Below are 12266 nucleotides of genomic sequence, written 5' to 3' on the forward strand. Positions count from 1 at the left end.
AACTATGGTGAAGGCTCCAACTAGCACTGGTATGGCAGTTTGTAGCCATGTGTCCCCTGCACTGAAGTGCAGTAAGGAAGAAGATTGTATTTCATGACTGGTATTAGGTTGGAAGATTAAATTGTGGCAGCAGCTGCTGTTCAGGGGAGCACAGAATAAAATCATTAATTATGGAGTCACAGAAACAAGACACTTCCTGTGTCACTCCATCCACCTATACCACAAGGTGCTCAGGGTCTCCTCCTGTCGCCATGAAGATGGAGCTTGGGAAACAGAGTACTGCAAGAAGGCAGACACCTGTGTAACATGTGAGATGGAGATTTCATCAGAGTCCCCTGCAGCACAGTTCATCACGGAAACAAAACTCTTGGAAGTGAGGTATCAGTAACCTGTAAAAACACTCTCTCACACAAAGAAGGCTTCCTGTTTGAGTATCTCCTGTCAACTCCAAAGTTGCCTGGTTCAATACTGAGAGAATGCTACAGCCATCACACCCATTACTTTTAAAATAGTTTATTTCTGGTCTTAAAATATACATCAGTTTGAAAATTTCAGAAAAAAAAAAAAAAGAAAAAAAATAACAACAAAACACATTAGTTACAGATTAACAGTCTGGAGTTGGGACACTGAAAGTTGGGTCAGCTCAAGGCCCTGGAGCCAACACTGCTGGAGGAGAGCAGAGGGCAGGCACTGCTGGCTGGGAGGGGGCTCTGCTCCTCCTTAGGCTGCCCGCTCCCCCTCACTGCCTGCCAGTGAAACGAATGCGTGTGAAGGCTGTGGGCACTCCTTTCCCACCCTTCTTTCCTCCGTTGTGCTTTTAGCTTACTGAGACCAAAAGCATGGGGCAGCCCAGCTCTGCCCAGCACCATCAGTTTCAGCAAGAGAATGGGTTTTGTCTCCTGACCAGCACACCAGGAAAGATGAGCCCTGAAGGGCAGTGCCCCCCTGCTGCAATGAGGGGTATGGGTAACCCACATCAACCAGCCTCATCCGACAGGCTGTCCCACATGTGCTACAAGTGTTCTGAGAGCCCAAGGAGCTCACACCACTAGCACCCAACCCCAGGTGATGTCCATGGGCCACGAGGTGGTGGCTGCTGCAGGTGAAAGCCCTCAGTACTGCTGCAGAAGAGCAGGAGAAATTCAGCAGCATGGTGGCAGGGGAGAGCAAACGCAAGGATCCCATTGCAACTTTGAGGACAGGAAATAATGCCCTGCAAGCTAAAAGGGATCTTCTGCTCTCAGCACCAGCCTGTTTGCACAGGAATTGAGTGAAATACTGTAGTAAAATACTGAGTCCCACCTCCACCTCGGAGGTCGGCATTGAGCTCCACAGCTGTTGGAGGTGGGACAGAAGGTAAGCATATAGGCAGCAGCTCCAACTAACGAGGGCACACCAAGCCCCCAGAGGCCTGCAGCTCCCTTTCACTGGCCCTGGAGCCTCCAGGCTGGAGCTGGGGCCATGGCTGCCCCCAGCTGCAAGCGTGACCCTCTGGCAAGATGGAGGTCTGGGAGGGGAGCAGGAACCCTGGGCAGCTTTTGGCTGCATCTCTTGCTGTCAGCTCCCTCCTGGGCAGTGGGCTGCTCTTCTCCAGCACAGCCAGACAGCAAAGAACTAAGGGAGTAGGGCAGGAAGACAACACAAACGCAACACAAAAAACAGACAGCAAGCTAAGGGACAGCCAGCTGGTGTGGGGGCAGCACAGCTGAGGCAGCAGGCCAGCCCTTTGCCTCACACCCCTGGGCTGGGGATGAAACACGGACAAGGGGCACAGGACTAAATTAAAAACTGGATACCAGGCTTTGTCAGCCCTCAAAAAAAAATACCTACATCTACAGACCTCTCCCTTTCCCTCCCCCCTGAAAGACACAGCACACGAGACCGTGAAGAAGAATCACATAATACCACACTACACTAGGAAAAACACGCAGAGAGGCCCTGCTCAGGAGTGGAAGCACCAAAGCCAGCCCTGGAGCCCCCAGAGTGGGGCACAAAGAGACTGGCAGAGGGCTGCTACTGAGGAGTGAGGTAGTGCAGACGCAGGGAGCAGCTCCCTCACATCCCCACAGTACACAAAGCCCTGCCCAGCAAATCCCAGTAGCATCCTTCACGCCTCACTCCCCCAGGGGCAAGATCTCCTTCCTATGTTTGGAGGGATTTCTGCAGGCTGAAGGCCAGGATCAGAGGGAAGCGCAGCTCAGAGCTGAGCCACCCCCAACACACCCTTAGTGCAGGCAACAGACTGGCTGCCAACCACTGTGTCTGTTTATGCAGGGCGGGGGGAAAAGAAGAAAAACAAAACAAAAAACAAACCCCAAAAACCAATACACCCCAAAACCAAAGGCTTGGAAAGAAGAAAGAAGCCCACCCAAGAGCAAGGCGTCAGCACCATTCAAACAAAACAACAGCACAGAGAGCGGGGGAAGAGGTGTGAGGGAGGAGACGCACAAATAAACCGCATGGCCCACAGGGCAATGTCCCTGCCTGGGAAGGGACTGACCCCCCTCGCTCCCCAAGGCCTCTCAGCTGAATGTCACAGCACAGCCCTGCACTCGATTCAATAGGGACCAGGTGCTGAGCCGAGCAATGGGGAGCTGTAGGGGCAGATTCTGAAGAACACAACCCAGGGGGTTGGGGGGAAAACCCAGCAGGAAAGTAAGAAACCAACATCCTCAGCATACACCCCAGGGCCCAGATCCATCCCCTGGGAGAGTTCTCATGGCCCTTGGGGGCTCCCAGGGAATCAGACACCACCATGCAGGCACCCTGCCCTGTTGGCACTAGTTGAAAGAGAGCAGAGCAGCTGCAGGCACCAGTATGGGAGCAGCCGGGGCCTCAGGTACCTGAGTGGGAAGGAGAAAGAGAGGATGGGAGCTCAGAGAGGAGAGGCACCAGGACGTGGGTACCAAAACAAGGTCTGGTACAGGCACCAGTGTGAGGCTGTGAAGAGAGCTGTGAGTGTGCCAGGGCTGTGGGTGTGCTTCCGCACATGTGCTAGTACTGCAGGTCTGAGGTGCCAGGGAATAGGAAGCCCAGCTCTTCCAGGTAGCAAAAGAGAATAAATACATCATTTAAGAGCAGAGCCCAGAGCTCCTCCTAGGGTGGAGGGCATTGAGAGAAGTTTCTCCCTCAGAAGAAAGACGGAGGCATCCCACAGCTCTGCAGCATGTGGCTGCTGCGTCCCCTGCCTCAGCTGAGAAGGTTGCCTTGCTCCTGGGCTTGTGTCAGACTGTCCTTGCGATGCAGATGGTGGACCCCCATTCTCTTGGGGCTGCGGTGCGGCCGACTAAAGGGAGGCTTGACCCTGCCTTCCCCGCTTTCCTCTTGAGCTCCTGCTTGGTTACCCTCCTTGCTTCCCTGGAGCAACAACTCTCTCTCATCGGCTGGGCTCTCAGGCAAGCCAAGGTCCACGTAGTCCTTGTGCTTTTCTGGGGGTGGACTTCCAGGCTCAGCAGTGCCTCCACCGCTTCCCTGCAACAGCTTCTGGGCTTCATCCTGGGAGAAATCTGTACCATAGTCAGAGGAGAAATGACTCCTGCGAGCTCTGGACTCGGTGCTGTCTGTATCCACACTTGAGTCCCGGCTCACGGTCCAGCTGCAGCTCTGAGCAGACTCCTCGCCATCTGAGTAGGCAGAGGCTGCTCTATCCAGCTCCTGCATGGAGCGGCTGAACCTCTTCTGGAGCTCGGGGGCTGTGTCACGGCTGAATGCTGTACGGTTCATCAGCACCTGCTCTGAGGTGGGGGGTGCCTTGTCCACAAACATACGCTGCCAGTTGGCCAGCAGGTCCTCCTCGGAGCTGGCAGAACTGGCGAAGGCGCTCGGGATCTGGGGAGGGCTGCTGAAGGGGCTGCTCTGGGAAGAGCCATGAGCTCTGGCTGCTTTGGGGGACTGCTGACAGGAACAGCTGGAGGCCGAGCGGCGCCCTTCTGAAGCAGGGCTGTTGGGAAGCGTTCGGTGCCTGTCGCAGCTCTCATCTTCACTCTGTACCAGGCTGAGGGAGATGGCCTGGCGCGTAGCATATGTACAGTTGGGCAGGGGACTGTTCTTTGGGATCCTTACCTTGTCCTCAGAGAACTCAATTACTTTCCGTCCAGGGTACATAGGATGGGGAGGTGAAGGTGTAGGGTATGGGCTTAGCTTCTCAAAGGCTGGCACATCCTCCGGCATGCTTTCCACACTGCCCTGTGGCTTGCAGCCACCGTTCTGCTGCTTCCCGACTTCCCCTCCCTCCTTCTTCATCTGCCCTGCACTGCTGCAGGCCTCAGGAGGGGCTCCACTCATGTCCACATGCACAAAGACATCCTCAGCCACAGGACAGCTGCCACTGCTAGACTTGGCTGAATTCAGCACCAGAGATTCTGGCTTCTCCAAAACCCTGGCAATGACTGAGGTGGGCACAACATCAGATGGTGCCAAGGTGTGGGTTGCCTCTTGAGCAGGCCCTGCAGACTCTTGGGTGCTGTGCAAATGCTTATTGACCATATCCTGCAGCTCATAGGGAAGCTAGGGAGAAGAAACAGGACATTAGAAGAGTACCTACACACAAGTCATTAAGTTCCAAAAAACCTGCCTTTTCCAGCCAATCTTCATCTTGAATCTTTATCTCAATACTAACGTTTACCTGCCTTGCCTTGGGGTAGGCATCTCTTTCCAAAAGAGAACCTGCTGCATGTGACAGACTAACAAGGCTCTGTAACTGTCATACCACTCATGTTTCTAGGCCACGGTTCACAGGCCCATCTTGGAAAAAAAAAACCAACCAAGAAATAATGTCACAGGTCATGCCTATGAGCACAGAGACAAGGCCCAGCCACTGCATGCCAGAGAGAGGTCAATTGATCTGTGGAAAATCTGTGGTTGCACTGAAGTGACTGCACAGCCCCCAGTGCTCACATCTGCAGTGCTCCCCAAATGCAGTAATTACAGCCTTGCTGCCTTGGCAGCCTGCCCACAGATCACAATCGATGCCTTCCCTTGCTCCCACTGACTCCTCTCACCTCATCCCATTTTGTCAACTCTCTCCTCTTCAGAGAGGCAAACACAGGGCTTATTTATTACCACAGCCTCAGGACCAACGTCCAGCAGAGTTAAGCACTGCTCCTTGTCCTGCAGATGGGTGCTACTGCTCTCTCCACTGCCCTAACAAATGCACCAGAACGGAGAACAAAGCTCCACAAGCCACTCCATGGCACAGCAAGGCCCGTCCTGTCACAGCCAGAAGGAAACTTCATCCAAAGCTGGAAGCACAGTGCATGTGAACAGCTGGCTGTGAGGCAGATTGCTTGCAGAGTGGCTCGTTACCGACCCCCTCCAGTGGCAGCCATGTAGGATGCAGCACTCTGGGGGGCAGAATTCAAAGCCCTGGGGAAGGGAGACAGCTGGGAGAGGGGTCAAGGTTACCCCAGCAGTAACTGATACATTGACCTCAAGAGTGCTAATTTGGGACACAATGGGGGAGGGGGACACGGTGGTCACCTGCTAAGTAACTAAAGATGAGCACATGGTTTTGCAGAAAGGAACATAAGTAGGGCTGAAGGCTAAGGGCACAGAAAAAGAGAGAGATGGGTTAAACGCCTGAATGATACTCCCAATCAAATGAGTGATGTTACCAACACGAAAGGCCTAACCTCCACCTTTTCTTATCCCAAGGGCAGGATGAGCTCTCTCAAGCAGGAGTATATGTTGGCACCAACATCTCTCATTCAGGAAACCCAAAAGATATTCTGAATGCTGTCCCCCAAACTTTTCATCAGAGCAAGAACTGAAGCAGGCCCAGCATACTGCTGTTTGACTCTTTATCACACAGCATGGCCTTTGCATGTGGCCAGGTAAGAAAGGAAAGAGGACAGAACAGGGTAAGAGAGAGGTCTGTCCTTTAGCCAGCTCCAATCAAGCAGGTGATCAAATTCAAGGCTATTGTGCTTTTTATAACAGCTCTTGGCTACGCTGCGAAATGGAGCTGGTGTGAAAGAGGAGCTGTCAGAGTCTCTGCACTGCCTTCTTGGTGGGAGTGGGAATAGGAGACCCCCAGAACTCTGCCTGAGGCTGAAGGATGAGAGGCCAATAGCCCTACAGAGAAAGCTGGAAAGACAGGTGGAAACCATAAGCCCTTCTTTCCCACCTGACTGGGATTGCTACTCACATCAGCAAATTTGTGGTTCCTGAAGTGGGACTTGTTACACTTGAGCAGCTGTACCGCAAGGTTACAGTCCTGTCGATAGCGTTCCTGGAAAAAAAAAAGAGCACAGGTGTGCAACAGTGTCAGGCTGATCTCTTACCTGAAATGACACCACCTCGCCAACTTCAAACAGAAGGTGGAACATCATGAATTTCTCCTGAGGGTGCCTCCTGCCTTTCTCTCCTTTCCACACCTTGTGTACTACTTACAACTCAGCCATGTCCCTTTCAACTTTTGTTCCAGGCCTATATTCTCTCTATTTATCAAACTCCTATCCTTTTCTGGAACTGATCTCCAAGAGTCCCATCAGATTTTTGCTAACCCATCTTGGAGCTCTCAGCCATGCCTGCAGACACTGCTCAATATCAGGCAGATTGCAGACAGACTGAAGTGAACTGAGAGCAGTTAATAGAAACACACACAAAATCTAGGAACTTCTACATTATTGTGTGGAAAAGGCAATAGTTTCCTCCCATTTCTAAACTAAATGACCACTTGGTTACTACAGCCTGGGCACAGGTCAAACCTTAAACTTAAATGCTAGAAAAGTAAACATATCAAACATCAGATCTTTCTTGCTCAGCCCCTCAGGCCCTTTTCTACTTGCTTGTTCCCATGTTTTCATATACATTCTAGTTACTCGTGCTTGTTTACACTAATGATTTTGAACCAGAAAAATAGCCCACACCTCAACACAGTTCCACAACCATTTGCAGACTCACATTAAGTTCCTCCAGCTTATTGATAGTTGTTTTGGCATCAAGCAATTTATTAGTGAGCTCTACAATCTCCCAGTCCAATGTTTTGCGGTCCATCTCTGCCTTTTTAATCTGGGATGCAAGAACACCAGTGTAAATTTCCACAGCACAGAATAAACCGGTTTCACCACCCACTTCACCCCAAGCATAGCACAATGACATGCTCAGCTGAGATACGAAAACTTCTAGACAGACAGACACAGGGGGACAGCCTGGCTCTTCACCTCATGAGGGATTCCAAAGGCAGCTGGAGACAGCCACTCTGCTAGGTACAGAGACAACTAGTGAGTTTGAACCTCCTTAATGCAGTCCCTCTTCTTGCAGCCTAATTATGTCATGGCTCACAGGGTGTCTGATGGAAAGCTACTGGTTTTGAACAGTCATCTTGCCACCAGCAGTAACTACCTCTGAGCTCATGCTAATCAGCCCTCTGCTCAGTATCAGCAGAATAAGAATACTGCTGATAAATATCAGCAGTCAACACTGAATGCACAGTTCTTTTTGGCAGGGAAAGGGCACTATCTTCAAAGAGTTCAGTTCTTGCTCTACTAAGAAAAAGGACCTGTGCAGCTTCACCTGGAGCTCCCCTAACACCCTTCCTAAAGCAGATGATCTTATCTCTTTAGACTCCCTAGCAGTTCAGGTACAGGGCAGACAGAAACTCAGATATAACAAATGAGAGGATCAGTAGCTTAGAACAACCAGGCCATCTCCTTTCTCAAGAAGCTCCTCCAACACTGATCAAGTCTGCTCCAAGGCTGTGACTATCAAAGCCCAGTGATGAAGTAGGTGAAGTACAGTGGCACAAGGGGGTTGAGGAGCAGAATCCTTCCCAAATATGCAGTCTCTTTAGGAATCAACACAATTTATATTAACCCAAGAAATTCAATGCCTAGAACAAAAGCCACCTAGAAAACAACACCCACCCTCATCTCGGGCTACATCTCAGCTGCTCACTTGCCTGCTCACAACCCAGAAGGGGAAAGAAAGGGAGCAAACAAGGCTCACAGCCATCCACATCTTGTGCAGTGCCACAGCTTATGGGCATCACTTCCCAGCACACCATGCTCCAAGCTGGCCTGGAGTCAAATGCTCTTAAGATGGAGCACTGCAAGCTAGGACCTGCTGCATCTGTGGGCAGCTGCTGGATACCAGGTGAGACGTTGGCTGGACGAAGGCTGGGGCCCCTCCATCTGGGATGGTGTATATGTGGGACTGACAATGAAACCAACAGGCTGAGACACATGAAGAGGAAAAAGAAAAAACACACAAACGAAAAGACGCAACTGCAAAAATCCAGCTTTGGCTGAGAGAGGCCTGAGAGGTGAGCGCGCCCAGTGTGTGCCAGCAGCAGCGTGGGGAGGAGAAAGAGAGAGAGAGAGAGAAAGAGAGAGGGAGGGAGAGAAAAGAAACAGCCATGAGTGTTATGAATGCACATAACAGACACACACGCACACAGGCTCAGCCCCCATCCTCCCAGGATGACTACCCCAAGACTGACTGACACATCCCTGGCATTTTGAGAGGGACTGAAGCAACATGACGGAATACCATGCAGTTATGTTGTGGGCAATCCAGCTCACGTGCATGACCAAGTAGGCCTCAATACATCAAGAAACTAGTTAGTGACACCAGCCGGAAGGGAGAATAGATGGTCATGGCCAAAAACCCACCCCACACCAACCACATCTGCTGGCTATAGCCAGAAACCCTTCCCCCTTCTGCCCCTGACATGTCTCTTCTACCTCCTCTGTGTAGTGCAGAACACTTACCAGGGCATGCAGCTTCTCTTCCAGGTCTTGGTTGGTTCTCTGGGAAGCAGTGTAGCTGTTCTGCAACCTACAGGATCAAGAACATACACACAGGAATGGTTCTCAGGCCTTTGCTCAAGTTTTCTTCATAACTACCAAGCAACCCATCAACTCCACAACCCCAATACTCCTTAGTATTCACAGTACTAAGACAACATAAAGGCCTTCAGACTCCCAGTTACTAGGGACAAGGTGAGGTTGGCCAACTGACCTTTCACGTCTTTGTTGGAGAGAGTAAGAAAGACTTTGGAAGATTCCTCTGAACTAAGTTATGTACAACCATGTAACCAGTGCCTAGCATTAATTTCTAACTAAAGTATGATATCCCAGGTAGTCAGCAGCTCCTTTTTGTTAATGTCAGACAGCCATCCAAGACAGAACCCACCTTACAACCAATTAATAGAATTCCCTATTGCTGTCCATCCCTTGAGCTGGGTTTCTACACTGTACCCTGAAGAAAGCAATGGCTGCAAAGCTTTTACTCTCCCCTCAGCCTGGAAGAGAACTGCAGATATAGCATATCTCTCTGTTTAACACAACAAAGCGCAGCCTGCTCAAGCCAGCTGAGGGAGCTCTTGGTGGGAGTGATCTCTCTACCCCTCTTTCATTTTTCTTTTCCATACCTACGGAATTTGTCCTTGAATTTCTCCAGCTCCTCCCGGTTCTGACCCAGCTCCATCTCCAGGTAGTCTTGACCTGACTCCAGCTCCCTCTCCATTGCTTCCATTTTGTTAGTCACATACATCAGCCGTCGGCGCAGCTCCTCGTTCTCATGTTGCAGCAGCCTGGACACAAAGGAATGAAGGTACCACTAAGCATACAAGGGGCACTCCACACCAGCACCCATATCCTGCTGCCCTGCTCTAAGGGCCAACCCCACACATGGGCCCCAAAAAGTTGGGAACTGAACTATCAGGAGATTCCAGCCCATGCAGAGAGGTGCACTGTTGTTACAAGATGCATGCTTTGTAACACACTATCTGGCCATGTTACCAGCACCCAGCTCCCTCTCAGGTTACAGCGCCAGATGGGCCATTCAGCTCCAGTGTCCCCCACTGGTGAATAAAACCCACTCAATAATTTATCCCAGCATATGATAGAGGAGTTGAACTGTTCCTCCCCTGAACTGTTCAGAAGCCCTCACACCTTTAACACATGGTGGAAAGTACACCAAACAGCCTTGAGGTCAGCAAGAGAGGTGATGGGGTGGGTGTAGAGATGTGATCACAGCTGTCAGTCAATCCCATTCTAATACAAACTGCTTTGTTAGTACACAGCCAGGACATGCCTGGTGGTCAGAAGGATTTCCTGTTGTTTTTCATTCCTTTGTGCTCAGAAAAACACAGAAGCACAGCACAGCTCCTCTCTAGCAATGCATTCTTGTTCCTCACTATAGCTTTAAGCACAGTACTAGCAGCTGTCTGTGCCCCACAGCACCATCAGCAAAGGGCCCAGCTCTCACCCTCACTCAGCAGCAGGCTCCTGCATGCTGATTCTGATGGCTTACATTAAAACAGATGCCACAACATGAAGGCACTTCTCTCCCCACTTGTGTTCCAACTCCTCTGCCTGCACCTGCACTGAAGATCTGCACCCCCATGCCTCCAGAGCGAGGCATACAATGCAGAGGTTGGCAAGGCACAGACTAAAGCTCTGCCCGTGTAGGCCAAGAGAGCTGAATGAAGATCTATGGGGAGCCTGCAGGGCCAGTCAGCTTCACTGCACAGGTGGCACAGGCAAGATGTGAGGAATCAGCATTCACACAGTTGCAGTACAGCAAGGATAAAGGGGGAACAGGACACTTACTTCATCCTTTCTGCATCCGTCAAGGGTTCCTGCACAGGGAAGAAAACAGCTGTGAGATTCTTTCAGAACAGGAGTTGCTCTCACATAGTATCTTAGAGGACAAAGTTTCATTTGCTAGACCCTATGTGGGACTTCCACATCTTTTTTGCGGGATTATGATAAGGAAGCTTAAAGAAGCTGGGCTCTGTACACATCACTGCTGTCTGATACCAAAACAGACTGTGTGTTTTGGTTCAGGATAAAACAGCTAGACCAGAAACCACCACACAAGTTAGGTAACTTTACTCTCCCATCTGCAATCTCAGCATCTTCTGCAACACTGTCATCTCCGCTGGTGTTTCAGCTTGCTACAAATCCACAATTAGAGGGCAACAGGAATCAAACAGGCCAGCATACATTGCAAATTAACTTGTCCCCACAGCAATCACAACACCCTCAAGGCCTCACAAAAGAATTACAGAGCATCATTTGGGAGATTAAAAAAAAACCAAACAAAAATCCCATCTACCATTTACACCAGTTAGATTATACTGTGAAAAGGATTTCTTTCTGCAGACCTGAAAACAGCCACTGTAACTATTCTAGGTAGCACAAGAAACATCAGAAGCCAAAAAACCTGTGAAAGAAACATTCTGGGCGACATCCCCACAGATGTTTGGAGTAGGGATCTACAGAACAAGGAGAGACAGTGCTGCAGCATGAAATGGCTGTTGACTGCCAGCACAGCTGGGTGAGATTTAATTAGCACTAACAACAACCATACCTTCTGTGAAAGCCCAAGGCTGTGACCATTCTCACAAAGTCCAAGCTGCCCATAGTCTATTTTTGGTGCCTGGTGTAGGGCTGGCACTACAGAAGCCCTAAGTACTGAAACACTTTAAATTGGCTATTAAGTGTCACAGTCAGCTAGCTCTGAGCTTAGAGGCCATGCCACATGCAGTTGCAAATGAGGTTGCTAAGCTTCTAGCAATATTAAATAAGGCAAACCTACCCCAGTTCTGGCCGATCAGGAGGCTGCTTCCTTCACCACTTCACTTTTTAAAAATGACAGACCTTAGTGCCTGCATACAACCTCCAGTCCTTAAAGGCAATTCCACTGACCCAATACCTCCTTGTATTCTGACCCCAAATAACGATTGATTTATGCAGAATCACCCAGCAACTGCTTTCCTAACCTCTACAACCACACATAGCACACAGTAGTGACAAGGCAAAGGGTATAAGGCAGTGCCTAGTAAAATGAGGCAATGGTCCCAAAGCACTCCCAGAGGAGAAAAGGACATTGAACATGGAGCCAGACTGCCCCTTGGAGCACAGACACGAGCAGCAATGCTTCTGGTGACTGAGTACCCACATAACGAGGTCTGGGGGCCTGCTGTCTCCCCCCCAGTCCTGGAATTACAGCTGTGAAAAGATCCAGGCAGGAGTTTTAGCCTTTGTGAGACCCCTGTCTGCAAAAGCCAGTAGTCCTGGCACCTACCTTGTTCAGTGCCAGGCTGAAGGAAGGGGAGCATCTAGATGGGGCAGGTCCCTTCTCCCAACTCCTGTGTGTTGGAGGGGAGAAGGATCCTTTATCTGGGTGGTTCCGCTCCACTGTACGCTTCCGCTCGAGTTTAGCGCATAGATGGTTTGGCTGTAACAGCTGTGAACAGGGACTCCTTTCATCCCTCTTGCCCTCTGCACTGCTTTTCCATGAAGACAGTGAGTGCT

The 12266-nt window shown here is 50.4% G+C and overlaps 1 protein-coding gene across 13 annotated transcripts in view; it reads right to left on the reverse strand.

Moving 5' to 3' along the window:
• Window positions 1-497: 497 nt before the first annotated feature.
• The window catches only part of TJAP1 (tight junction associated protein 1), a 37004-nt gene continuing 25235 nt past the window's right edge, over window positions 498-12266 (reverse strand). For 8 of the 13 annotated variants that reach the window (XM_015857761.3, XM_085543217.1, XM_015857751.3 and 5 more), the window contains 7 exons: window positions 10557-10585; window positions 9374-9535; window positions 8712-8778; window positions 8227-8256; window positions 6904-7011; window positions 6146-6229; window positions 498-4506 (listed from right to left, as the gene is read on the reverse strand). In XM_015857761.3, the coding sequence (XP_015713247.1) occupies window positions 3190-4506; window positions 6146-6229; window positions 6904-7011; window positions 8227-8256; window positions 8712-8778; window positions 9374-9535; window positions 10557-10585 (1797 nt within the window). In that variant the 3' untranslated portion in view covers window positions 498-3189. Of the gene's footprint in view, window positions 4507-6145; window positions 6230-6903; window positions 7012-8226; window positions 8257-8711; window positions 8779-9373; window positions 9536-10556; window positions 10586-12036; window positions 12199-12266 lie in introns of all 13 variants that reach the window. The other 5 variants (XM_015857763.3, XM_085543220.1, XM_085543218.1 and 2 more) reach the window with 2 other exon arrangements.

This window comes from Coturnix japonica, chromosome 3 (genome assembly GCF_054131305.1).
Source record: "Coturnix japonica strain WE chromosome 3, WE-NBRP24, whole genome shotgun sequence".
NCBI classification, from domain to species: domain Eukaryota; kingdom Metazoa; phylum Chordata; class Aves; order Galliformes; family Phasianidae; genus Coturnix; species Coturnix japonica.